General features: G+C 45.0%; 2 protein-coding genes across 9 annotated transcripts in view; one reads left to right on the top strand and one right to left on the bottom strand.

The window, feature by feature from the left end:
* The window catches only part of TTC21A (tetratricopeptide repeat domain 21A), a 72,140-nt gene extending 47,805 nt beyond the window's left edge, over positions 1-24,335 (top strand). For all 8 annotated transcript variants that reach the window (XM_075922849.1, XM_075922848.1, XM_075922842.1 and 5 more), the window contains 10 exons: positions 9,288-9,476; positions 10,896-11,006; positions 12,086-12,167; positions 12,304-12,454; positions 15,795-15,956; positions 18,167-18,362; positions 21,558-21,782; positions 23,095-23,215; positions 24,022-24,089; positions 24,175-24,335. In XM_075922849.1, the coding sequence (XP_075778964.1) occupies positions 9,288-9,476; positions 10,896-11,006; positions 12,086-12,167; positions 12,304-12,454; positions 15,795-15,956; positions 18,167-18,362; positions 21,558-21,782; positions 23,095-23,215; positions 24,022-24,089; positions 24,175-24,252 (1,383 nt within the window). In that variant the 3' untranslated portion in view covers positions 24,253-24,335. The remainder of the gene's footprint in view (positions 1-9,287; positions 9,477-10,895; positions 11,007-12,085; positions 12,168-12,303; positions 12,455-15,794; positions 15,957-18,166; positions 18,363-21,557; positions 21,783-23,094; positions 23,216-24,021; positions 24,090-24,174) is intronic.
* On the bottom strand, positions 4,592-6,077 carry LOC142827399 (uncharacterized). Its single transcript, XM_075922851.1, has 2 exons — positions 5,634-6,077; positions 4,592-5,338 (listed from the first exon to the last, which is right to left on the bottom strand). Exons 1-2 carry the CDS (start codon positions 6,066-6,068, stop codon positions 5,165-5,167), a joined length of 609 nt encoding a protein of 202 aa, XP_075778966.1. The 5' UTR covers positions 6,069-6,077; the 3' UTR covers positions 4,592-5,164.
* Positions 24,336-27,314: the final 2,979 nt, after the last annotated feature.

Raw genomic sequence — 27,314 nt, forward strand, 5'->3', positions numbered from 1 at the left:
GTGTGGCTGCCTGACGGAGGAACCCCTCGTACCTCTGGTCTGGGAGCAGCTCGGGAAGGAGCCTCATGACAGTGTCATGAAGATGCAGCAACAGCTGCAGTATGGTGGTGTGGGGCCATCGCCTGCCCAGGGGCAGCTCTGGCTCCATGCCAAAAAAAAGGGTCTGCAAGCAGAAAAACCTCAAAAGAAAAAAGCTGCTGGGGTGTCCCAGGAAGCTGAGCACTCCAAACCAGCACTGCAATGCCTTGCTTAATTCCTCGAGGGACAGCAAAGGCAGCTGTAGGAGCAGAGCAACGGGTGTTCAGGAGTGTCCCTTTAACCAAGTGTCTCTGCAAAGGGCAGGCAGGCAGCACCCGGAAGGAAATGCTGCCCCCATGCCCTGGCAGAAGCAGTTCCGGGTGGCTTTGAATTTCGAAACAGCGTCCAGCAGTCTGGACGCTCTTTTTCGAAATAGCGGATCGATCTTTTGATCCGCGCATTGTAGTCTAGACGCGCTCTTTCGAAAGAGCCTCTTTCGAAAGATGCTTTCGAAAGAGGCTCTTTCGAAAGAAGCCTGCAGTCTAGACATAGCCCAAGAGATGAGAAACCGCTTTTGTAGTTAGCTAGACATTCACAGTCTTTGTTTAATCCTAAACTGATAGTATCAAATTTGCAAATGACTTGTAGCTCTGCAGTTTCTCTTTGAAGTCAGGTCTTGAAGTTTTTTTTTATTGCAGGATGGTTACTTTTAAATCTTCTACTGTGTCCAGGGAGATTGAAGTGTTATCCTACAGGTTTTTGTGTATTGCCATTCCTGATATCTGATTTGTGTCCGTTTATTCTTTTATGTAGGGACTGTCCAGTTTGGCCGAGGTATATGGCAGAGGGGCATTGCTGGCACATGATTGCATATATTACATTGGTAGATGTGCAGGTGAATGAGCCCGTAATTGTGTGGCTGATCTGGTTAGGTCCTGTGATGGTGTCGTTGGTGTAGATATGCGGGCAGAGTTGGCACCGAGGTTTATTGCAGGGATTGGTTCCAGAGTGGGAGTTATTGTGGTGTGGTCTATAGTTGCTGGTGAGAATTTGCTTCAGGTTGGTGGGTTGTCTGTGGGTGACAACTGGCCTACCTCCCAAGGTCTGTGAGAGTGGGGAATCATTGTCCAGGATGGGTTGTAGATCGCTGATGATGCGTTGGAGAGATTTTAGCTGGGGACTGTAGGTGATAGCCAGTGGTGTTGTTATTTTCTTTGTTATTTTCTTTGTTCCTGTCTTGTAGCAGGAGACCTCTGGGTATACGTCTGGCTCTGTTGATCTGTTTCCTCATTTCCTCAGGTGGGTATTGTAGACTGGAGCAATACATAGAATGCTTCTGCCGACGTACACAGGCAGAGATGGTGGAAAACCAGCATTGCTTGCCCCATAACCTCAGCCGTGCGGAACGCAATGCCATCAGAAACAACTCTGACATTATAATCAAAGAGGCTGACAAAGGAGGTGCTGTTGTCATCATGAAACAGATCTACATCCTCAGTAATCTACAACCTCTCCTGGACAATGATTTCCTACTCTCACAGACCGTGGGTCTTTGCCCACGAATGCTTATGCTCCAATTAATCTGTTAGGATATGTCTACACTTGCCCCCTAGTTCGGACTAGGAAGGCAAGTGAAGCATACTGAAGTTGCTAATGAAGTTGATTAGCATATTCGCGGCTGGTCGCCATTTTAAAAAGGGTTTTGGATCCGACTACCGCATCTGCACACGGCAAGTTAAATCGGGCGACCAGTATTTTAAAATGGTGATCGGCTGCGAATATGCTAATCAAGCATGGGATATTTAAATCCTGCGCTTCATTAGCAACTTCGGTATGCTTCATTTGCCTCCCTGGTCCAAACTAGGGGGCAAATGTAGCTATACCCTTAGGCTGTGTTTACACTGGGCCACTTATTCCGGAAAATCAGCCACTTTTCCGGAATAAGCTGCAAGCTGTCTACACTGGCCGCTTGCTTTTCTGGAAAAGCAATGACGATCTAATGTATGAAATCAGCCACTTTTCCGGAAAAGCTATGGCACTCCCGTTAGGGCAAAAGTCCTTTTTCCAGAAAAGCTTTTCCGGAAAAGGGCCAGTGTAGACAGCCAGCTAACGCTTTTCCGGAAAAGCAGAAGAAACGGAAAAAAGCGGTTTGGACGCCAGGAGACCCCGTAGGAGCCCTGGACTTCCTGGTAACCCGAGCTCTTAAAGAGCTCGCAGGCTGCTGGGTGCACGTGGCAGGAGCGTGCCGCAGACCCTGCAGCCTGAGCTCTGCCATGTGCCCCTGTGCTGCCCAGCCAACCATCTCACCGCGCCATGGCAGCTCCAGCCGGTGAGCCCCTTGCATCCCCAGCGGAGGAGGCCCCCAGGGGCCGCAAACGGCGGGCCCCATCCTGGACCCCCAGGGAGCTGGAGACCCTCCTGGACCTCTGGCAGGAGGAGGAGGGTCTCCACGACATAAGGTCCCGGCGCCGCAACGTGGACCTTTACACGCGGCTGGCCGAGAATCTGGGTCAGCAGGGACACCCCGCCCGGAACTGCGAGCAGGTCCGGGCGAAGGTAAAAGAACTGCGGCTGGGGTACCAGATGCCTGCCCCTATTATGAATGCTTCCATGCATTTCTGGGCCAGCCAGCCCCACAAGCCCCGGACGTGCTGGTGGACACCTGCGAGCCCCCCCCTCCCCCGTTGTCCGACTCAGCGAGGCGGGGGAGGGAGAGGACAGCGGCGGCGCATCTGCTGGAGAGAAGGCCAGCGTTGTCACCACCCAGCAGGCCCCCTCCAGCAGCTCCTCTGAGGCTGAGGCCGGGGAAGAAGCCACGGGTGAGTCTTTGCAGTTTGCACTACCAAAGGGCGGGGGGCGGAGGATGGGGGGTAGGGAGCCAAGTGGGGGCGGAGGGCAGGGGGTAGGGGGAGAGCATGTCACTCAGGCCACGTGAGCTGCATGCTGCGTAGCATTAGGCAGCAAGCAGCACGTGCAACCACGTACAGCCTGGTGACCGAGCGGCACGTGGCTGCGGCAGGGAGCTGCAGGGCATGCCTGGGACCGTGCTGCTCACACACATTCGGCGGGACCAGGGGGAAGGGTGGATGCCGGCTGGAACCGGCCAGGGCCCCAGGGACTTAGCCCAAAGCCCGCACCTCCGCCAAGGGTGCAGCACGGAGAACGGCACACTGTCCCATGCCTGGCTGTGAGGCACAGCCAGCTGCTGTTGGGTACGCTGCAGCGTCACAGTCCTGTGACCGTGGCCCCCACCGAGCCCCTCGCCTACTCCCGGTGCCTTGGCTGGCTCCCCGAAGGGAGTCCCCACTGTGGCCACACCTGTCCCTGGGCTATCGGGCTTGCAGGAGGGATAGTGGGAGGGAGAAGGGCCCCTGAGTTTTGCTGCAAGGATGGGAAAACCCCCCACCCAGTCACTCTTCTGGTTCCGTCCGGGAGATATCCCACGCGAGGGGATCTGAGAGCCCAGACCGCCTCTGCCAGATGTGCTCCCAGGCACTGTGTGGGGATGCATCTCGCTCCCTGTCAAACACCAGTGATTAGCCCAAAGCTTTTCACAGTCTCCACCGGCAGGGAGTTCCACAGGTGAACACAGCACAAGCACCCTCCCGCCCTCCACGGGGCCAGGACACAGACTGGTGCTTACAATACTGGAGGGAGGACCCTACTCCAAGGGCGGTCCTCCTTGCAAACATACAACACGGGGGCAGGGGGGAACCGAGTGGGCCCAAGCCACACAACTGTGGGGTCACCTGGGCTCGGGTGGAGGGCATGAGGTGTGGGGTCAGTGGATGGCCTGCCTGACTGACCCATCCTTTCTTCTCTTCCCTGCAGCAGGACCGAGCACCAGACCCTCCACTCCGGCAGCAGCGGCACCCCCAGCTGGCCAACCCCAGAGGCGCAGGCTGCGACAGCAGGACCAGCTTCTTCGCCGCCATGTAATCGCCGTGGAGGCAATCCAGGCCTCCATTGGCGAGTGGGTGCAGGGGGACCTGCAGTGGCGGCAGGAGGGCTGGGGTGACTTCTTGACAGAGTGCTGAAGGATGGGCAACTCCATGGACATACTCACAGCACACTTTGTGCACGCCGTGCACTATGGCATGGCTGTACCCCATGCCCCCGCCATCCCTCCCGTAGCACAGCACATCCCCCTCCTGCCCCTGCTCCTATCCCTGCTCCTGCCCCTGCTCCTATCCTAGCTCCTGCCCCAGTTTCTGCCCCTGCTCCTGCCCACCTCCCTGTGCAGCCTGCCCCGATGCGGCCTGCCCAGCATGTGCAGGTCCGCCCCCGAAGGAGCGCTCGCAGGGGCCACCCGTCCCAGTAGCTGCCCCCCCTCCCCGTCCCAGTTGAAGGTCTCCCCCCCTCCTCCCCGTCCCAGTTGAAAGTCTCCCCCCCCCCCCCCCCGTAAATAAAAAGTTCTATGTTTCAGTTGATTCTTGTGTTGGTTACTGTGTTACTCTAGTAACTGTAAGAAATGATTTGAGATGCCGATTAGCCACTTAAATTTAACAGGGTTACAAACTGTGGACAACAAATTCTTTAATCTATCACCAGGGGGGCCCTTTTTAAGTGGTCATTGGTTTGTGGCGCATAAATAAATACTGAGACTTTTCAGTAAAATTTAAACCACAAACTATATTTACATAGCTAACAAACAAGCAAGAACGGTTAAAAGATGCACACTAAAGATTATTAAACATAGTCTAGACGCAGAGAGGACAATTGGGTAGTGTTGCTGGCAACCTCAATCCTTTGGTCCTTCCGGGCCTCAGGAGAGGAACAGCCAGGAGATTCCTCGACGGAAGATGACGGCAAAGCTGGCAACCTCAATCCTTTGGTCCTTCCGGGCCTCAGGAGAGGAACAGCCAGTTGATCCCTCGAAGATGACTGGAATCAGGTACGCTGACTTGAGCCTTCCGCACGAACCCTGAATCCTCTTCGCTGTTCTTCGGGACAGGCGATGGTGGCCTAAACCCTAGCCTAAACTAAAAAGAAAAACCCTAACTAAGCCCGACGCACCCGATGAACAGTCATGATGATGGCTGATGTGCTTTGACCCGATGCTTTACTATTGGGGGGAGTTAAGGGGAGGGGGTGGGGAAGGGCAGGGGATAGGAGGGAGTAGTCTGGGGAGACCCAGGCGACCCTACTATGGGGTTTGGGCAAACATGTCCACCAGGGCCTCTCTGATGCGCACCGCATCCTGGCGCGCCTGGCGGACAGCAGCTGTGTGGGGCTGTTCGAATGTCTGCGCCTTGGCTACTATCCATGCAGGGAGGAAAGCCTCCCCACTGCGCTCCACAATGTTGATGGTGTGGACGACCTGCAGAAGGGTTCAGAGAAACACAAGGGAACACATCACATACGGCAGGGGTGAGTGTGTGCTGCCTTGGGCCCCCCCCCTTGATTCCCTCTGTCCTCATGCACACACACACACGCACACCAGGGCCCCCTCCCCCCACCAGCGGGCCTGTGCAAGGGAGGGACGGCCCAAACCCCTGGGTGACCCAGCCTGGAGTCTTGGCTGTCCCTGGGCATGGAGTGCAACACCCTCCCCCCACCCCACTCCCCCTGGGACTTATCTCCACGACGATCACACCGACGGTTGATCTTCCCACCCCGAATTGCTGTGCCACCGAGCGGTAGCTGTCCGGTGTGGCCAGCTTCCACAGCGCGATGGTGACCCTCTTGTTCACGGGGATGGGTGCCCGCAGCCGAGTGGTGGCTCTCTGCAGCGCGGGGGTGAGCCACGTGCACAGCTGCTGGAAGGTCCGCTTTCTCATCCGGAAATTCCGGAGCCATTGCTGGTCGTCCCATAGTCCGAGGACCACCCGGTCCCACCAGTCGGTGCTGCTGTCCAAACTCCAGACTGGCCTCACCACAGTGGGGTGCTGATGCCACACAACCGCCATGGCCTTCCTGGTGAGGGAGTCCAATGCGATCTCTGCCTCCTGGTTCATGAACAGCAGGGTACCGGCCTGCGGAATGAGCTGCAGGCACTTGTACAGCCCCAACAGGGGCCCGAGCAGGCACATGACCACCCACGGCTCCATGGCAGACAGAGCAGGCCAGAAAAAACAAAACACAGGGAAAAGCAGTTGGGGGCCAAAGGGTGGTGTCCCCAAAACTCAGAGGGCAACCACCAAACCTGCTAAGGGTGTCAGTTCCTGGCAGAGGCCCCAAGGCACGGGAGCAGGAGACCAACGGCTGTCCGGCGAGACCCCTTTAAGCACGTGTCTGAACGGCGCTCCGGCCCCGCCCCCGGAAAGGTCTGGTGGCCTTTTGCCCTCTTCAAAATGGTTCCGGGCTCCTGCTTTTCCGGAAAAGCGCACCGCCAATGTAGACGTGCTTGCCGGAAAAGCGCATCGTTATAACGATAACTCCGGGACCAATGTAGACGTGCTTTTTCCGGAAATACTTATAACGGAAAACTGTTCCATTTTAAGCATTTCCGGAAAAGGGTGCCAGTGTAGACGTAGCCTTAGTCTATAAGGTGCCACAGGACTTCTCGTTGTTCTTCCTGCATCAAAGTAGCATATGAAATAGAGTGAACAATGCCCCCCTCAAAGGGGAGAAAGTCACTCTATAAGGGCACAGGCTATACTGCCAATATTTAAATGATGTATCAGTATTGGACATGTGAAGGGCCGCCACTTTGTCATCTATATATACATTTACCAAGCATTATGTCATTACTGCAGCATCCAGAGCAGATGTGACTTTTGGTAGAACAGTTCTGCAGTCCTCCTTTAAATAGTCTCTGAGCCCCGTCTCCTGTTTGTGAGTCACCTACGTGGAATACGTGACTATATCTACAAAGAGAAAAAGAAACAGTTATTTACCGTAACTATGACTGTTGAACAAATGTCGTAGATGTGTATTCCACAACCCTGCCTCCAAGCCATCTGCATCAGAGTCTATACTCTTGAAATTTGGTGCAAAGGAACTGAAGGGGCTGGGACTTGCTGTCTTATATAGCCAGGGGAAGAGCTGTGGCCACAAGGCACAAGCACTGCCTTTCTCTAGGTACTGCTAGGCAAAATATTCTGGCTCCAATGTATTGGACACATGCACACCTAAGTGGAATTCATGTCTGCGTCGCCATATCAAAGAACCACAGTTACAGTAAAAACAACAACATTTCGTCCAATGTTTTTTTACTTTCAGAGGTGATGAACATTTGCAATTTCCATTGACTTTACCCAGAGTTATAGTACTCAGCTCTTCTGGAAACCAGGCCCTCCATGTTTAGCTCAAATAATTCATTATGCACTTCAGTACATATGGAATGTTGCTATTGACCTTGGATATATTCATTGCCTCCTTTGCTGAGTCTTTTCCTCACTAGTATTTATGCTCTAATACATTCCAGTTCTTTAAGATTATACCATTACAACTTAGGTAGACAAGCAATTGTAATTTTATTGTCATAGGCTATGGCAGTGGTCTCCAACCTTTTTACACCCAAGATCACTTTTTAAGTCTCAGAACAGGCGAAGATCTATTGCCCCGCCCCTTCCTTGAAGCCCCGCCTACATTACATGAGGAAATCTAATGTAAATGTACTGCGCAGGTGCGCAGTTCAGCGAGGGCTCAAGAGCTACTCTTAGAGCCCCTGAGATCTACCGGTAGATCGCGATCTACTGGTTGGTGACCACGGGGCTATGGAATTCATTCCTCCTATTGACTATTCTACCCACTCTTAAACAACATAGGATAATGAGGCAAATTCTCTTCTGGTGTAACAAACAGGGAATTGAGTCTGATATTTTCCCCAGTGTCAGCCCCATATTGAAAATCTTTCCCCATAATCTTATTTCGATATATGATTCTCTCAATTTGTCTGTTTTCTTTAGTTGGTTTTATTATATTGCTGTGTGCATGTAATTATTGTGAATGATTAAGCAGTGCCATAAGCACCATGGCATGATTGGTGGGTCTAAAATTATGGGGAATCTCCACTTATTCTGTGAATCCACCATAAAGAACCATTATCTCAGTTCTCATTAAATGATATATTATGTTGAAGAAAAATGTGTCTATCAAACCTGCAGCTATAATCATTTGGTATTGTTAAGTATAGACCTTTGGTAAAACTCATGCCTATATGGAGATATATCTCAGGCCTATTCACCACTTAGATCCGACTGATCTTGTGCTACCTTTCTAAACATGGGTGAATTTCATTCCTTGAGAATATTCACCTGTTACATAGTAAAAGAGTAGATGCACCAAGCTATTGCCTACAGCAGTGTTTTCGCTAAGCTGCGCAGCAGCACAGCTTCACAGGTGATTAATCAGCCCCGCCCAGTCAGAGCTGAGTTGACCAATTGTACAGGGCTGATTAATCACCTGTGAAGCTGTGCTGTGGCCTATAGTAGTTAATTGTTATAGTTTGTTGTAGTCCTTCCCCAAGGGGGAGGACTTCCTCGCTGGGTGTCTCCATCTAACCTGCACCCCCAGCTAGTGGTAGACAGCAGTCTTTTTTTCACGGTCCTTTTCGCTAGTGCATGGCCCCTCGAGCGCCAAGAGGGAAGGGAGACCTGGGCCAGGTCTCAGCCCAGGACCCTAAGAACAGGCACAACGGCAACCTGTTCAGCTGGTGGGGCCGTACTGCAACTCACCGACCCGCGGGCTTTGACTCTGTCCTGTTCTGGGCTGCTTCCTTTCCGCTTGTCGGCTTCACCGCCTCCGCCATGACTTTCATCCCGCCACTGGTCTCTCTCTCCTTCCTCGCCGGTGCTGCTCCCCTCCTCATCCAGCTCATCTCCTCTCTCCTTCTCTGCCCAGGCACCCTGCTTTTCAAAGCCAGCACCCTCTCCCTGGGACGCCGGCACATGTGCTGTCCCAGCGTGGCGGCCCCCGGAATCCCCATGCATGCGTATGCCACGGCTGCCGAGCATACCCGGCACTCCCACGGCGCTGGGGCCAAGCGCTGTTTTGGTGCGGGGTGCGCGGCTTTCCCAGTCAAACCCCTCCACCCCATCACAGCACCAAAAAAATGAAAAGGCTATAGGCTAAAAACTCTTAAAATCCAGTATTGCAAAATATTAAGATAACCCAATTACCTTAAAAAAAGAAAGTAACTGCAGAGAATGGAATGCAAATTTGATTTATAGTATAAAAAAACTTTTTGAAACATATTAAGTAATTTAGCAAGTATAAAGTTTAGACTCCTACTGCCCAACAAAATTATGAAAAACTTTTAAAATAATTACTTCCATTACTGTTTGAGTAATAACCTTTCTTCATATATTTGTTTATTCCATAAGGCCTTTGACATACAGTTGAGAATACTGAAGCGTATCCCTCTGGAACAACCTGAATTGATCCCTTCTCAGAAACAGTTGACATCACTGATCTGTGTACAGTTTGCTGAGGAATACCTAATTGAGAAAGACTATGTACAAGCTGTGAAGTGGTATAAAGATGCACTATCTTATACTCAGACAGATAGTAAAGTAAGCATTGCCTCAAATCCAACAAAATTCAACAATACTTTAAGTGCACATTAAGTTGGAAAAATTGTTATGTTAGCCATTTTTGTTGTTTATGGGGTATATTTGAATATATATTTGAGCATATACAAATACCAAGAGTAAATCCTTAATTTTTTCATTTCAGCAGAACAGCAGCCAAAAAAAATATACATGCAATAAGAAATTATTGGTCCAGGCTTTTACTAGCACTTTTTCATTTTATTTTATAAAATTCATTGTTACAAAAAAAGGTCATATGTATAATTAAAAAAATCCAAAGCAGTGGTGTTAGAAATTAAATACCAACCACCAACTCCAGGAAAAAAAAACCTTTCCTATGATATATTTTTCTTTAACATGTATTTCTGTTAACAACAAAGAAAGGGCCTAGTCATAAAAGGTTTACATGTACAAAACTCCCTTTGCATTTTTGAGGGTTAGATCCACTAAGCAATGCAACATGGTCTTGAATATTGTTGATGAATTCTGTCTGTGCAGACAGAACATTAATTGAAGTCCATTGGAAGTTTGCTGAGTTAGATGCCTATGTTCTCTTTCTCCAAGAAGGTGCAGTTTTGAGCATAACTTTGTCATGCTGTACACTCTCAACTTCATAGATTTCAGGGCCAGAATGGACTACTGTGGTCATCTAATCTGACTTCCTCTATTACATAGGCCAGAACTTCCCCAAAATAATTCTTATAGCACATCTTTTGAATTTCATTCAATGAGTGGTCTGAGATAAATAGAATGAAATTCAGTAAGGAGAAATGCAAAGTACTCCGCTTTAGGAAGGAAATAGATGTCTAGGAAGGAGTACTGCAGAAAGGGATCTAGGGGTTATGATGGATCACAGGCTAAATATGAGTCAGCAGTGTGACAGTGTTAAAAAAAAAGCAAATGCCATTATGGGATGCATTAATCTTTTCTTTGTCATCCCTTTAACTGTCTTCATTGGGAGCTAATGTCATTCGGGCATGTCATAAGATCAAGCATCTGCAACTTCCATTTAAATGAGAACAACATTAACATATGCATATCACACTAATTTCCAAAGATAATATGGCATGTACCATGGCTTTTCAGGAGCTGTTTAGCCCCACATCAACTGGAGCTGTTTATTTATAATGCTATCCCTATAACTTGGGACAATTTAAAACTAGGCAAGAAAAAGCACTGAAGAACATACTTGTAGATGGAGTATTCTGCTTTCTAAAGGAAGATGACGTAAATGTAATTGTGGGACAAATTTATTCTTAATGTCACTTCATTGAAATCTTGTCCATCTCTAACCTCTGAGATAGGATTCTGAATCAAGAAAGAAAAAAATTACTCTCAATATAAATTACATTGATCATCAAAATGTTTGCTTTCTTTAATTATTAATCCTTATTCTCTCAGGTATTATTGCAATTGGCTCGTCTTTATTTGACGCAAGGAGATATTGATGCATGTGAACATCATTGTGCTCTGCTTCTTCAAGATGACAATTGCAATGAAATTGCAACAATGGTATAAATGGTTAATATTTAATTATCTATAGCCCAGTGTTTAGGCTATTCTAATCATATTCTTTGTGTACTGGCATACTATGTCTTGTACCCAAGTAGCTATGCTGCAATTGATAACAAAATAGGTTGCATCTACTAAAAAAACTTTTCCCATGAAGAATCAGAGGAAAGAGATGTAAGGGGAAAGTGAAAGACAAATGTATACATCCCAAAAAGCAATCTGCATAAGAGCAGAAAAAATATAAAGTATATACTTACCTATGAATAATGGGCAAGTGTTTGCTTTTTGAGGGTAATCATGTTCGTCTATCAATTTATTTTAAGAGGGATAAGGGATCTTTATCCCTTATTTTAAGAGGGATAAGGGATCTTTCGGAAAAGGCTTTATTTTCCGAAAGATCCGCATCTAGACTGGTGCTTTTTTCCGGCAAAGCTCCTAGCTGAAAAAAAGCGGCAGCCATTTTTATGCTAATGAAGCAGGGGAGATTTAAATCCCCGCTTAATTATCAATTGCGATACATCTAATTTGCATCCCTTTTACGAAAAAGGGATGCAATCTAGACGTAGCCTATTACTGAAGTCCTATGTTTCAGCCATGTAATAGGTTAATTGGTGCAACAGCTACTAGTACCAGGAATAACTTGCTTGAACTATTTGGTCTTAACACAGGCACTGATCCCATAAACAAATACACATGTGAGAAACCTTAAAGGAAGTTTCTTTGAGTTAAACAAGCAAGGGGTGAACTCTATGGTAAATTTCAAAGCTGCAGAATTATAGAATACACAGGGCTCTTGAAGTACAAATGAGAGAACTGGGCCTAAATCCAGCAAGAGGCAACAACATCTGGTCTTTAAATTAAATTATCCATCAGAATAGTGCATAGTTGTTTTATTGCATATTTCATATTTTCATCTGGAATATTGTTTAATGCTAGTTCATGCTTAGTTATTTCTTAAATATAGTGGGTTGGTGTGTTTTTTTGGTTGTCAAGAATATTTCAGCATAACTTTTACATTTCGGTTCTTTTCAAGGAATTGAACTCAGTCACTTTTAATGCGTTTTTTCCCCCTCTATTAGATGATGGCAGACCTTATGTTTAGAAAACAGAAGTATGAACAAGCTATAAATCTTTACCAAAATGTTCTGGATAAAGCACCAGGTATCGCCTATTAAATAAGGTGGAGGTTTTTCAGATTCACACTAATTTTAAAAGACTAATTAATGAAAATATGTGACAACTCTGTTGTCTTAATTTAATGAACAAGACTTCCAAGTAGCATGTTCTGTCATTTTAGATAACTTCTCAGTCATGGAAAGGTTAACTGATTTGCTAAGAAGAAGTGGTAAACTTGATAAAGCTACATATTTCTTTGAAATGGCTAAGAAAAAATCAACTCGAGTACCTTTGGAGCCTGGTTATAACTACTGCAAAGGACTTTACTGCTGGTAATTTGTGTTGTCATCTTTATCAATGTTATAAATACCATGATATGTAAGGCTATGCGATTCCTGTGTAGCCTGTGTGTGCTATTTCAGGTTTATTTTGCGAAGTGAGCACTGCAATTTGGTTTGCAAGAACTGAAAGTAAACCAGTACCTTCAGGTTTGCTGGGAAGTTAAATTTCTAGTACAAATTTGATTTTCTACTGGACTTAAAGCTTTTTGTGGGAGAGGACAATGTTGAAATAGAGAAAAGAAAACCTTAGGGTTAAGGTTAAGGGGAATATAGGGAAGTAATGGGTGGTTTGTAAGAGCCTGAATAGAATAGAACTAATAATAGAATAGAATAAACTTGGTTGGCTTGAATGTATCAAACTTCAGAAATCTCAATACAAGAGAACGGAAGTTTGATTTCAGATGGCTCTAAAACCAAGGAGTGAAATCTAACCCCTTTGAAGTCAATGGCAAAAGTCCCATAGACTTCCGAGAGGCCAGGATCTACCCAGCATATTTGGATATAATATATTAAACTTCTATGTTATGAGGGTCAAATGATGGAGAATAGTTTCTGCTTTATATAACACCTTTTCACTTGGGGATCTCAAAACATTTTCCAAACAGGTGAGCCCCACAGTCAAAGCAGCAGGTAGCCTATCTTAATGAAACCTTGAAGTCTGGCTGTGTTTGAAAATATGACTCTAGACATGGCATTGCAAGGTTACATACATACTTTGTTTCAGTGATTCACGTGTCAAACTAGGACAAGTCAAAAGATGCTTTTCTATTAAACTATTATCTCTGTGCACTTAATCTGAGATCTAACCAATTAAGCTGGTTTCTTTCCTTCCTATGAATAATAAAGATATACCCAAATTATACCCTCAGTAATATCTGTGCACTCTGATTAGCAGAAGATGATTCCGGGGGTGAAATTGATTGGAACTTAACACATGAATTTATTGATGAAGCACTAATTGGAATACAATGCATAGCTCTCATAGGGTGCATCTACACAGCACCCTAAACTCGAAATAAGCACCCTAAACACTATGCAAATTGTGTATCTTATCTTTAATCCATTTTGAAATTTGGCATGTCTACACAGTGCCAAATTTTGAAATAGTGTGTTATTTCGAGCCATCCCTTATCCCTCATGAAACGAGGTTTACCAGGATGGTGAAATAATGCAGTGTAGACGTATCCTTAGTCTTTGCTGTGATGGCTTTGCAGTGCTAAAAGGAAAAAAAAGCAGTAAACGTACTTATTCTGTAGATATCCTCTGTGCAGGGTTTTCAGATCCAGGGTCTTGGCTTCTTAACATGATTCTGCTGGAACTTACATACTTCTCAAGATTTTTTTGACCATCATGGTCAACAGTAAGAGGATAGGGCATGAGTCAGGCCCCCTACTAACCGTTGTGTACTACTACAACCCAAATATAAATGCTGCATGCCAATTCTACCAATCATTTCCCTCTTTATTTCAGGGGGTTGTATTTTTAAATTTATTCTGTATAGATTTGTATTCCACTCTCTTTATGGTAGTATCTGACTACTTTCTAGTCCTTCAGAAACAATTTGACTAACATCTATCATGTATGGCCCATTCTTTCCTTGTGGGGAGAATTGTGTGCTCAGCAAGTTGTTATGTTTTGCTAGGATTTTGTTTCATGTATTTTTGTTAATTTTTTAAGTGTACATGATCTATGTTCATTTCCAACGTCTAGCTTTCCAAGATTCCAGCAGTGCTCACTAAGGCCCCAATTCAGGAAAGCATACATGCCTATTCAGGGAAGCATTTAAACTTATACTTAAATGCCACTGAAGTCAATTAAACTAAATACATGCTTAAAGTTAAATATATACTTAAGTGGTTTCCTGAAAATGAATGAATTTAAGCATATTATTAAGTGCTTTCTTGAACTGAAGCTTTAGTATTTTTTAATTTCCCTTTCCTTTTTCTTCATGTTAGGCCTAGTATGGTTGCTATACAGGCAGTCCCCGACTTACGCGGATCCGACTTATGTCGGATCCGCACTTACGAATGGGGCTTTCTTGCCCCGGAGGTCGAGGTAGCGGATTGCTACCTGCGAGCTCTGGGGCGAGAAAGCCCCGTTCGTAAGCTGCTCCGGTGCCCCTGGTCTGCTGGAGACCGTCCCCAGCAGACCACAGGCACTGGGACTCAAGCCGCAGCCACGGGGGGGTCCCGCGCCTCTGAGACTTTGCCAGAGCAAAGCCTCAGAGGCGCGGCACCCCGCTGCCGCTGCGGCTCTGCTCCCCGTGTCCCTGGTCTGCTGGGGGGGGGGGGCGCGGCTAGTGTGCCCCCCCCCAGCAGACCAGGCTTTTGTTTTGGACCCTGGAGCAGAGCAGCTGGGGCGCTGCCGATTGGTCCTGCAGCGCCCGCTCTGGGCACTACTGGACCAACCCGGCAGCACCCCAGCTGCTCTGCCCCAGGTCATGATTCAGCCGTTGCTGGTCAGTTTCAGCAGTGGCTGAATCAGGACGCCTGGGGCAGAGCAGCTGGGGTGCTGCTGGGTTGGTCCAGTAGCGCCGAGGAGCGGTGCTACTGGAGCAACCCAGCAGCACCCCAGCTGCTCTGCCCCAGGCGTCCCCAAGTCAGCCGCTGCTGAAACTGACCAGCGCTGACTACAGGAAGCCCGAGGCAGAGTTGCTCTGCCCCAGGCTTCCTGGAATCAGCGCTGATCAGTTTCAGCAGCAGCTGACTTGGGGAAGCTTGGGGTTCTTAAGTTGAATCTGTATGTAAGTCAGAACTGGCGGTCAGTTTCAGCAGCGGCTGAATCTGGACGCCAGTTCCGACTTACATACAGATTCAACTTAAGAACAAACCTACAGTCCCTATCTTGTACGTAACCCGGGGACTGCCTGTATAACCTTTGCTGGATTCCGGTAATATTAGCAAACAATAGAACCACAGCCAAATTTAAACTATTTAGTCTTTATACCATTTTATATTTTTCTAGCTTTCTATCTAATTTGATTTTGTATTAATATATCAGAGATGACAAATAGATACAGGAAAATGGGAATATCATCTAAAGAATAATAAATAATCATACGAAGCAGTATATACTACAGTCAAAGAATCAATGCATAAAATAACATCAGTATAATATAAAATATTCCAAACAAGCATCTGAGGCAGATTGTGCACTTTTTTTTATTCCTCTGTATAATAGATTCCAACTTTATAAATATTACAAGATTTTTCCATATTGACAAAATCTTTTTCATTAGTGCTTTATGTATATAAATATGAAAATATTATGAAAATTGATGATCACCCTACACTCCTTTTGCAACTGCATATTACATATTCTCTCCACACAGGTACATGGGACAGCCCAATCAGGCTCTCAAGTATTTCAACAAAGCTCGAAAGGATAGTGACTGGGGCCAGAAAGCCATCAGCAATATGATTCAGATCTGCTTAAATCCTGATAATGAGATAATAGGAGGAGAAGTGTTTGAAAGCCTCAGTGAAGAGTACAGGTAAAAGAGAAACCCGACTTTTATGGAAACTATTTGTAATTGAGAAACGTAATGGAATACCAAATTCACTTTCATTATATGTCTAAGATTAACGTAAAGCTCTGGTCATTTCTTTCTCCACTCCATGGCTGTCTACACATTGGCACCCTTTTCCGGAAAAGGGATGCTAATGAGACAAGTCGGAATTGCAAATGCCGCGGGGGATTTAAATATCAACCGCGGCATTTGCATGAACATGGCTGCCGCTTTTTTCCGGCTCGGGGCTTTGCCGGAGAAAAGCGCCAGTCTAGACGGGATCTTTCAGAAAATAAAGCCTTTTCCGGAAGATTCCTTATTCCTCTTAAAATCAGGAATAAGGGATCTTCCGGAAAAGGCTTTATTTTCCGAAAGATCCCGTCTAGACTGACGCTTTTCTCCGGCAAAGCCCCGAGCCGGAAAAAAGCGGCAGTCATGTCCATGCAAATGCCACGGGGGATATTTAAATCCCCCGTGGCATTTGCAATTCCGACTTGTCTCATTAGCATCCCTTTTCCGGAAAAGGGTGCCAATGTAGACACAGCCAAAGTGTAAAAGGGAGGCAAAGCAAAGGGTTATAGTTTAGCTGAGCCCTCTATGATGTATTCACTAAGGGTATGTCTAGACTACATGGCTCCATCGATGGAGCCATGTAAACTAGTTTACCCGGCATAGGCAAAGAAGCAGCTATTTAAATAATCCCTGTTTCATTAAAATAAACATGGTCGCCATGCAGTGCCAACGATCAGCTGATCAGTCTACACGCAGATCTATTGGCTGGGGAAGCCTTTGCTGACCGATCCCTTATGCCTCATGAAACGAGGTATACAGAATCGGTCGGCAAAGGCTTCCCCAGCCGACAGATCCCGACTACCGCACTGTGCCGGATCAGCTGATTGTCGGCACAGCACGGCAGCCATGTTTATTTTAATGAAGCAGGGATTATTTAAATCTCCACTTCTTTGCCTATGCTGGGTAAACTAGTTTACATGGCTCCGTCGACGGAGCCATGTAGTCTAGACATAGCTTAAGGCTACATCTACACTACGAGGCTTTTGTGCAAAAACCTGCGAGCGTCCATACCTCAAATGAGCTCTTACGCAATTAAATGGGCAGTTAAATGGCAGAAGAGAAGGCTTTTTCCGCCGTAGGTAAACCTCCTTTTCTGAGGCATAACTACTTTTAGTGGGGAAAAAGCACAGGTGCTCTGATGGCCATTTTGTGAATGGCAATTGGAGCTTTCTTGCACAAGAGCGTCCATGCAGTGTGGATGCTCTCTTGCGCAAAAGCACATGGCTTTTGCGATGTTCTCTGAGGTGTGGATGTGCTCTTGCGCAAGATGTTTTTGTGCAAAAACTCTTGTGCAAAAGGTTTCTTGCGCAAGAAGCATGTAGTGTAGACATAGCCTAAGGGCTCGTCTACACTGGCCCCTTTTCCGGAAGGGGCATGGTAATTTTTGAGATCGTAATAGGGAAACCCGCGGGGGATTTAAATACCCCCCGCGGCATTTAAATAAAAATGTCCGCCGCTTTTTTCCGGCTTTTAGAAAAGCCGGAAAAGAGCGTCTACACTGGCCCCGATCCTCCGGAAAAAGCGCCCTTTTCCGGAGGATCTTATTCCTACTTCAAAGTACTTCAAAGTAGGAATAAGATCCTCCGGAAAAGGGCGCTTTTTCCGGAGGATCGGGGCCAGTGTAGACGCTCTTTTCCGGCTTTTCTAAAAGCCGGAAAAAAGCGGCGGACATTTTTATTTAAATGCCGCGGGGGATATTTAAATCCCCCGCTGGTTTCCCTATTACGATCTCAAAAATTACCATGCCCCTTCCGGAAAAGGGGCCAGTGTAGACGTAGCCTAAGAGAAAATAGAAATGTTTGCCACATTTGTGCTTTTTTTTTTAAAGGGGGGGGGGGAAATTTAATGCTTGTTGAAAGTACCAGACTGAGTGGCCTAGAGACTATTGGCCTGAATTTAGACACAGAACAGGTACATAGGTTGTGGCAGGTTAAGCTCCTTTAGCTCTGGTTTGGAGGGGACATGGGTCTGTAATTTAATATGTATGTATTTATGATATATTGGGAAGAAGAAATGCAAATCTGTTCTGTTAAATATGGTGCTATTGGAATGAAAAGACATTGCCTTATCATAAGTAGGATTTGACAAGCTGGGAATCATTATGTAGAATTTAATTTTAACAGTGATTTAAAAGAGAAGAAAGAATCTCAGCAACATGGGATACGCACAGCAGAGAAACTACTGAAAGAGTTTTATCCTCACTCACAAGAGGGACAAAATCAGATGAAGATGTTACAGAACTGCTGTTTGATGGCCACAAAGGACAAACTTAATGTGGAGAAAGCTCTCAGTGTATTTGTAGAAATGGCTCAAAATGAGGTAAGTAAATTCTTCAAATCATCTTAGGTTCTCCTCTGTTGTAAAATACTAATATATAACATGCTTTTTATTAGAAATGTTTTCAGTTGAATAACCACCCGTTTTCTCCTTAAATTTAAACTGCTAAGGGCTTCGAACTTAATAGTACAGCAAGGTGCTACTGTTTGAATGTGTAAAAGTCTCAGAGGGGTAGCCACGTTAGTCTGTAACTTTAAAAATGAGTAGTCCTGTGACACTTTAGAGACTAACCAAGTATCATGCACTTATGTGGGCAAAGCCCACTTCTTCAGATCAGATGATCTTGAGTAGGCTCCAGACCAGTGAGAATAAGAGGGGAGAGGAAGAAAAAAATGTTTAATTGTGTGTTATTTCGTTGTTAAAAGGCTTAGTAGGAGAGAAAAATGTAAGCTGTAACATCTGCAGGTTAGAAATAAAGCTGTAGAATGTTTGCTTAGCTTTCTTTTTATTGTGTGCTAAAATCATTGTACTTAGACTCAGAATGAACCTTTACAACAAATTCAATGGCTGAAATAATTGAAGTAACAGATTTTTTTCATTGACTTCAACAGAACCAGGATTTTATCCAGTGTTTAGAAAATACAATCAATTAAAAGATTGTGCTTTATTTGCAAATTGTGCAAAAATAGCTATTGTCACTCTTCATAAGTGTGCAGGTTGCACTTGCTTTTCAACACCTCATACTCAACAGCAAAGTTTTTAAAGCCAAAATGGAAATAAGTAGTACAGGTTGAATCTCTCTTGTCCAGGACTCACTGGTCCAGCAACATCCATGTCTTCCAGGACCATAGATGTTGCTAGACCAGAGAGCTCCGACCTCAGAGGTTGGGAGTGGCTGGGATGGATGGGCAGTAACCTGGCAGTAGAAAGCCCCGGGAGCAGTTGCTGCCCAGATGCTTCCAGGGTTCCGCAACCCCAGTCCCGCATGGCAGTAGCTGCTCCTGGGACTCTGTGTCTCCTCCCCCATGGGGGACCCCAGGAGCAGCAGCTGCCACTGTGCATGCAGAACTGGGCCGGGGAACCCAGGAGTAGCAGCTGTTGCTGCCCCACGTGCAGGGAACCCTGGGAATAGCAGCTGCTGCTTCGCGTGCAGGGCTGAGGAACCCTGGGAGCAGCAGCTGTTGCCAAACACACGGAGCCAGGGACAGGGAGCAGCAGACCCAGGCAGATGAGCCAGAGGCGGTTAAGCCTCTGGGTTCTCCCACGGCAGCAGCCAGGAGGGGAGGCCAGGAAAGCCCAGACACATGTCCTCCCCTGGTTAGCAGATTCCCTTGTTCAAGACCACTCTGGTTCCAAGGAAGCTGGACCAGGGAGGGCCAACCTGTAGTAGATTATACATTGTACTTTCAACATAGTCTAGAGACAAGTCAGATTTAATACAAATTTCTTAATCTTATGGATGCAGGAGAGGATACTGGCTGTAAGAGGGAGTGCAGGGTCAGGGAAGGAATTGTGACCTGGGGGAGGAGGAGAGGGAGCATTCAGAGGGTTTGGATGGTGACCTAGGGCAGAAGAGGGTGATGACCGGGACAGGGAGTTGGGCTGCAGAAGGGGTTGAGGTGCCAGAAAGCAGGCTGTGGTCAGGAGGTGCTTACGTAGGCAGCTCTTAGCCAGCAGTCCTGCGGAACCCTGAAGCAGGTCACCCTGCCTGCTGTAGCCCCAGGCTGCTCAAAATGACTGGCTGTTCCTTGTGGATCTCTGCTCTGAGTGCCGAGTGGGGGATAGTGGAGCCTTTGCATGCTACCCCCATCCATGTATGTCTCCCCTTCCCCCCCACACCACTAGAGCAGAGAGGTATGGGGAGCAGCCAGCCACTTGAAGCGGCATGTGGCTGCTCTGAAGTGGCTGGCTGCTCTGTGCCATGAGGATCCCAGTGAGGCAACCCATGGGCCAGATCCAGAAGCTTGAGGCGACCCATGGGCCGTATTTTGCCTGAACCTGGAATAAGAGGAATTCTTGATCAAACAGACAAACAAGACAAACTCTTTAAAATACATAATAGATATGCTTAATTGTAAACAAATGAATACACTTTTTAACTTATATATGATTATATGCATGCTTTAAGTTAAGCACAGGCATAAATGGGATGCTAAATAGGAGGTAAAATGCTTAGTCCCTGGTTTGACATAGTGTTTTGGATAGTCAAGTTGTGCTGTACTCTAGCATACTGACAAGACTCAGTTCCAAGGGACTGCATCATTGAAGTTGCGTGTTTGCTACCATGGCCTCCTAGAATATGGAATATTTTCTTCTGAATATTTTCTATACTCATGTTTAAGAAAAAACAAAAACCTCTTATTTTTCAAAGGTTGTTTTTATTGTGGCCATTGTTGGCTTTCATATATGGAACATGGCCCTTTTTCCTTCTTAGTTTTCTGTTTTTGAGTTTATTGTTTTGTTTGTTTTTAATTATATTTTTGTTTTTTGCACTTTGCATAGTACTTTATTATTGTAGCATTCTGAGTGCTTTCATGGGAGCATTCTTCATAAAGATATTAGAATGTCATAGTTAAATTTCAGAGGGGTAGCCGAGTTCGTCTGTAACAGGAAAAACTTAAAAAACAATAAATAGTGTGGTAGCACTTTAAAGAAAGTCTCAGGGGGTAGCCGTGTTAGTCTGTAACTTTAAAACAGTGAGTAGTCCTGTGGCACCTTAGAGACACTCTCTATATATATTTGTGACCAAAGTGCCACAGGACTCTTATAGTTACATTTGTTTTTATAGTTACATTTGGGAGTTTGTTTTTAACAGGTCCCTTGACATCCAAAATACCACTATCCCGTGTCCCCAGTTCTACAATAGGATCCAAATAGGAGGATCGTTTGTGTGGTTGTAGTTCCATTCATTAACTTCATGTTCTTATCATAGTAAGATACCTAGCTCTTATATAATACTTTTATTTGTAGATTTATCTACAATGTGTGATCATAATGGTCTGTCTGAATGGATTTAATTGAAAGATTGGTTCATTAGAATGTCATCTCTGTTTATGATAGACTAATGTAAAGGGAAATACTGTTTATTAACAACTATGTCTTTTAATAAAGCAAATGACATTTGGTTAACAATGAAAGTAGTTAAATTTTAGAGTTTGACAGTAAAACCAGTAATGTTACTAGACCATGAAAAGAGCTTGATATTTAAATAATAATATTTCTGCTTTTATTTCTTAGAGGGAAAGTGTTCCAGCTATTTTGGCAATGGCCCAAGCCTACATGATTCTGAAACAGATTCCCAAGGCGAGAACTCAGCTAAAAAGATTAGCCAAATCAAACTGGAATTTATCTGATGCTGAAGAATTAGAAAAAAGTTGGATGTTATTGTCTGATATATACTGCAAAAGTGGAAAGTATGATCTTGCAACTGAGCAACTGAAACGCTGTTTACAATACAATAAGGTGAGAAAGAAAGGAGATGTATACAAAGAAATCTTAAAAGGTGGAAAAACATTGTGACCTGTTAGAGATTTGAACACATATTGGGTTTTTCATTAATAACCTTTTACAATAATCTACGAAAGTAACAGCTATAATCAGCAGCTGTAATTTGGAACCAGATTTATAATAAAATTGGATAGTGGATATTAAGAATCACTAATTTAATGGCAAAATCTTCATCCCATTGAAATTGGTGAGAGTTTCATTATTGATTTTACTATTGTGACCTTAAAAAAACAAAACAAAAGCAGCACCGTAAGGTTGCAAATTTTAAACCATGAAAAGCCAGAAAATGCAAAACATAAATGCAACGTTAACTTGGTCATATAGATATGATAAGTCCTGGGCGCCGCCATTTTTAAATGCCCCGTAGTTCGAACTACCTGCCCGCAGCTACACGCAGCATGGACTAGGTAGTTCGTATTAAAGCTCCTAATTCGAACTACCATTAAACCTCCTTGCAGGAGGAATAATGGTAGTTCAAATTAGGAATTTTAATTCAAACTACCTAGTCCGTGCCGCGTGTAGCCGCGGGCAGGTAGTTCGAACTATGGGGCATTTAAAAATGGCGCTTTTCTGGGCTGCAGCTCATTGAAGTGCTTGATTACTATATTTCCAAGCTAATTCATAATTAGCTGCAGCCCACAAAAGCTTATGCCCTAATACATTTGTTAGTCTTCAAGGTGCCACAGGACTCCTTGTTGTTTTTTCTGAAACAGACTAACTTCTCTGAAAAATGGTCACATTGTGCATTCTGGGCACATCTACAGTACGCGGAATATCAAAGCTGCCACAGTCGAGCCTCCAGAGTTTGGTTTAGTGGGTCTAGTGAAGACCTGCTAACTCGAACTCAGAAGGTGTCTCTGTCAGTGCCAATGCTCCTGCTTCTCACAAAGTAATGGAAGACGACAGGAGCATCTGAGAAACTCAGTTTAAGATATGTCGACTTCAGCTACGTAATTAATGTATTTGAAATTGTGCTTCTTAATATGACCTTCTGCTATAGTGTAGACCAGGCCTCCATGTTTTCGTACATATCTTATTATTTTCTAAAGGATAAAACCTCAAACTATACATTTAACAAGAAAACTAGATTCAGGAAACAGTGCCATTTTCCATTTATATTTAAATGGAGAATATAATTTGAGGCCTGGATTTACAATCTTGATCACAATTTAAATTCACTAAAATAAGAAAGCTCAGTGCTCTTATGACATTTAGGCTATGTATTCTCAATAATGATGTAGCATTTTGTGGTTTGTTTGTTTTTAAGTCTTGTTCAAAAGCTTATGAATATATGGGTTTTATCATGGAGAAGGAACAGGCCTATAAGGATGCTGCAGCTAATTATGAATTAGCTTGGAAATACGGTAATCAAGCAAATCCTGCTGTTGGTGAGTTCACAAAATACTTTTCTACTTCAAGTTCTACCTCAGTATCATCCAGCACATTTACTCCTCCGAATGTAACAAATTGTGATGATATAATAGGTGCTTCTGCCCCCAGTTGCACTTACGCAAGGAAACTGAAGATAATTGTGTTACAGACACATAACTTATGGCAGTATTTAATCTAGTATGCTGCTAAGAGCTTATTAACAGCTAATGATAATATTGCATAATATTGTAAGAAAAGTGAAAATCTGGAGAAAAGCCAAGTACAAAATAGTTGCATGTAGAGGGAGAAATGAATGAAGAATGACCACAGGGGGGCAGCAAAGGGCTGGAGACAGGACACGGACACCTATAACCCCATTGGGGCAGCAGGGGGTAAGGGTGGAGAAAGAGACAGCTATCTTCTATACATTTCAGAGAGATTGTGTATCTGTCTGTCTCCCAGCTGAGGGACATGCATCCCTTCCCTGGCTATGCCCGCTGCGGTGGCCATGGACACATGCTTCTTTCCTGGCTTCATGTTGCTGCAGTAAGAGGGGGCGGGGGTTGTTCTCTCTCCCGGGACATCTTGTATACTGAATCTCTCACCTCCATCCCAAAACAATAATTTAAATGAAGAAAAACAAAACTTATTTGATTAAGGACCTGAGCAATGCCAGATAAATCTAGTTATACCATATTTTAATATTAATTCATTAGAGTTATTTGCCTGAACTGCTGTTTAATAAATGTTAAGTCTTAAGACTATATGTAGTTGTGTGTTCCAATACGATGAAATCACATTATCTTTTTCATCCCTTCTGCAGGTTTCAAACTTGCTTTCAATTACCTGAAAGATAAGAAATATGTGGAGGCAATAGAAGTTTGTCATGATGTAAGTTCTACATAAAACTTTAATTAGACTATGAAATGAATAACGACTCATTTATTGACTGTCCTTTTTTTTTTTTTTACACTAGGTTTTGAAGATATACCCAAGTTACCCAAAAATAAGAGAAGAGATTTTGGAAAGGGCGCAAGCAGCTCTTAAACCCTAGAAATAAAAATCTTCATAAGATGAAATTCCGTGCTATCAGAAATATGTCAATGAGCACTAGAAATAAAACATATTTAAAGTAAAGATTATTATGCATTTTAGACTTTTCTAATTCATACAAAACTCAGCCTTGCCTCTTTGGAGAGAGTATGCTGCTAAAAACTCATGTGGAAATAAACAAATACTAAGGCTGAGGCAAGGCCATTAAACTGTGTATATGGGCTGACAAAGGAGAATTGTAAATTCAGCGAAGGAATCTATGCTCTTTGTCTTCATTATTTACAGGATTCAGTTTAAAAAAAACCAGAGTGAATATGATTCTCATTTTTAATAAGGCCCTTTCTTTCATTCCATCAGAGTGAAGGAGCCTTATAGTGAGAGTAAACTATATTTACATTCACTTTAAGGCCCTTTACCCTGCCAGAGTAGTGTAAAGAATCTTTACTGCAAACTAGGGGCCCATGCCCTCCACTCGCTATGCTCGCCAGCCCCCAAAGCTTAACTGACCAAGTAGGCCAGCTGGCAGTAGGGATGTTAAATTTCGATTAATCAGCTAATCGACTAGAGAGGGATCACGTAATGATTATCTGTTGTGTTCACTCCATCTGGAGCATCTGGCATTAGTCACTGTTCGAAGGCTAGATAGACCTTTGATCTGACCCAGTATGGCCATTCTTATGTTCTTATCCTTTTTCCTGGAGCTCGTCTGCCTCCACTCCCAACTCAAGAGAAAATCTGTCCTGGGTTTTCATAGCAATCAACTCTGCTATATCACAGTCGAGTAGGAAATTGACTCTTTCTTTATTTGGGATTTGCTAAGCGCCCGACAGGTGGCTCCCTGCTGCTGAAGTTCACTGGAAGTTTGATGAAGTGTTTCTCATGGTAGAATTGCATAACTACCAAACTCTCCCACCTCGCCCCCGGGCTCTGCTCACAACATAGGCAATGAATGGCATCATCAAACTTTCCTGTGTGTGTACATGTGACTGGGGCAGGAAAGGACTCACGTGGTGTCCCCTATGGCATCACTGCCCAGCACGGGGGGAACAGAGGCACATCATTGACCAGTTTCCAGCCTGCCTCTTGGCTCGCACTCCTGAAATGTCCTAATTGTACCGTGACACGAACAGTGAGACGTGTTTCTCAGTGTCCCAAAGCACTGCCCCCTGGGGGAGCGGGGATATTGTACCCATTTTTCAGCTGCAGATTGCCCTTTCCCTTTCCCCCTTTGTCTGCCTCTTCTTGCTTTCCTCCCTTGTTCTTCCACTTTTCCTTCCCTTATTTGCTTCTCTCCCCTTCCTTTCTTGTCTGTCCCCTCCTTGATTTATTTTCCTCTTCTTCCATTCCCTTGGTTTCTCCTCCTCCCTTGTCCCCTCTTCCCTGCTGATCCATCTTGCAGGTGGCTTCCCAGCTGTGTGAGCCACAGCTGGTGAGCTGGGCTGACTTGGGCTGGGGGGCGGGTTGCTTTCAGCTGGGGGAGGGGAAAGGGAAACAGCAGCATACAGAGCTGGCAAGCCAGATCTGGCGGAGAAGCTTGGGGCTTTCCCCGCCCTCACCCCACAGGAAAATGATGGTGGAGCTCCAATCTTGCAGGGGTCTGAGGTGGTGAGCGAGGGAGCTGCCAGCAGGGCGAACGGGGAGCTCACCACATCCTGCCGCTGTGGACCATGCTGCCCATGGGGCTCCTTCGGCTTTGGCTCCGCCTACCCCCGCCCCCATCCTGTTGACACTGACATGATTATGTCACTTTGGGTATGTCTACACTACCACCCTAGTTCGAACTAGGGTGGTTAATGTAGGCAACCGAAGTTGCAAATGAAGCCCGGGATTTGAATTTCCCGGGCTTCATTTGCATCTTGCCGGGCGCCGCCATTTTTAAATCCCCGCTAGTTCGGACTCCGTGCCTGCGTCTACACGCGGCATGGAGTAGGTAGTTCGGATTAGGCTTCCTATTCCGAACTACCGGTACACCTCGTTCCACGAGTCTGAACTAGCGGGGATTTAAAAATGGCGGCACCCGGCAAGATGCAAATGAAGCCTGGGAAATTCAAATCCCGGGCTTCATTTGCAACTTCGGTTGCCTACATTAACCACCCTAGTTCGAACTAGGGTGGTAGTGTAGACATACCCTTTGTCATCCCACAGGAAAAAAAATTATATATAGAAGTGAGACTCAGGCTCAATATATTTAATTTACAATATATTATAGTGCTTTCAAAATTATTTTAAGAACAGAGTTTAGAGAAGTTTTGAAGGTTCTCTGTGAGACTCACTTGGGGTATGTCTACACTACCCCGCTAGTTCGAACTAGCGGGGTAATGTAGGCATACCGCACTTGCAAATGAAGCCCGGGATTTGAATTTCCCGGGCTTCATTCGCATAAGCGGGGAGCCGCCATTTTTAAAACCCCGCTGGTTCGAACCCCGTGCAGCGCGGCTACACGGGGCTCGAACTAGGTAGTTCGGACTAGGATTCCTATTCCGAACTACCGGTACACCTCGTTCCTCATTTTATATTGAGATGTTTTCAGTGATTATCGCAGTGGGATCTGAGCTTTCGCAAGGTCTAAGGGTATTCGGATCCAAGGTTTTGGTTTGAAGTTATCTCTAATTTTAGATTAAGTACCCATACCAATACACTATATCTGCTAAGAAATTTATGTAATTGACAAAAAATGGTTCACAAAGTTGGTAAACTCCAACTAAGAATTATGTGTTGAATTATACACAATAAGTACAATGAAGTTATTCTTCATGCACATTGTAAAAGTCATGTAAATATAGTCTAGTACCGTGGTGTCGCAATAGTGTCATGGTGATTCCTATAGTGAACTAGCCACATTATTCTGAAATAATGAATAATTGTTCAAGCCAACTAGCCACACGCAACCAGTCAAATAGCCACTAGTGGCTAGTGTGTTGGACACTATGGGTCTATTAAATGCATAGGACTTTGTGGCAAGTACAAATATAAAAACTACAATATATATATCAGGAAGTTAATACAGGTTGAACCTCCCTGGTCCTACACTCTGGGGACCAGAATGGTCCCAAACAAGGGAAT

This window comes from Pelodiscus sinensis, chromosome 2 (genome assembly GCF_049634645.1).
Source record: "Pelodiscus sinensis isolate JC-2024 chromosome 2, ASM4963464v1, whole genome shotgun sequence".
Lineage (NCBI taxonomy): Eukaryota > Metazoa > Chordata > Testudines > Trionychidae > Pelodiscus > Pelodiscus sinensis.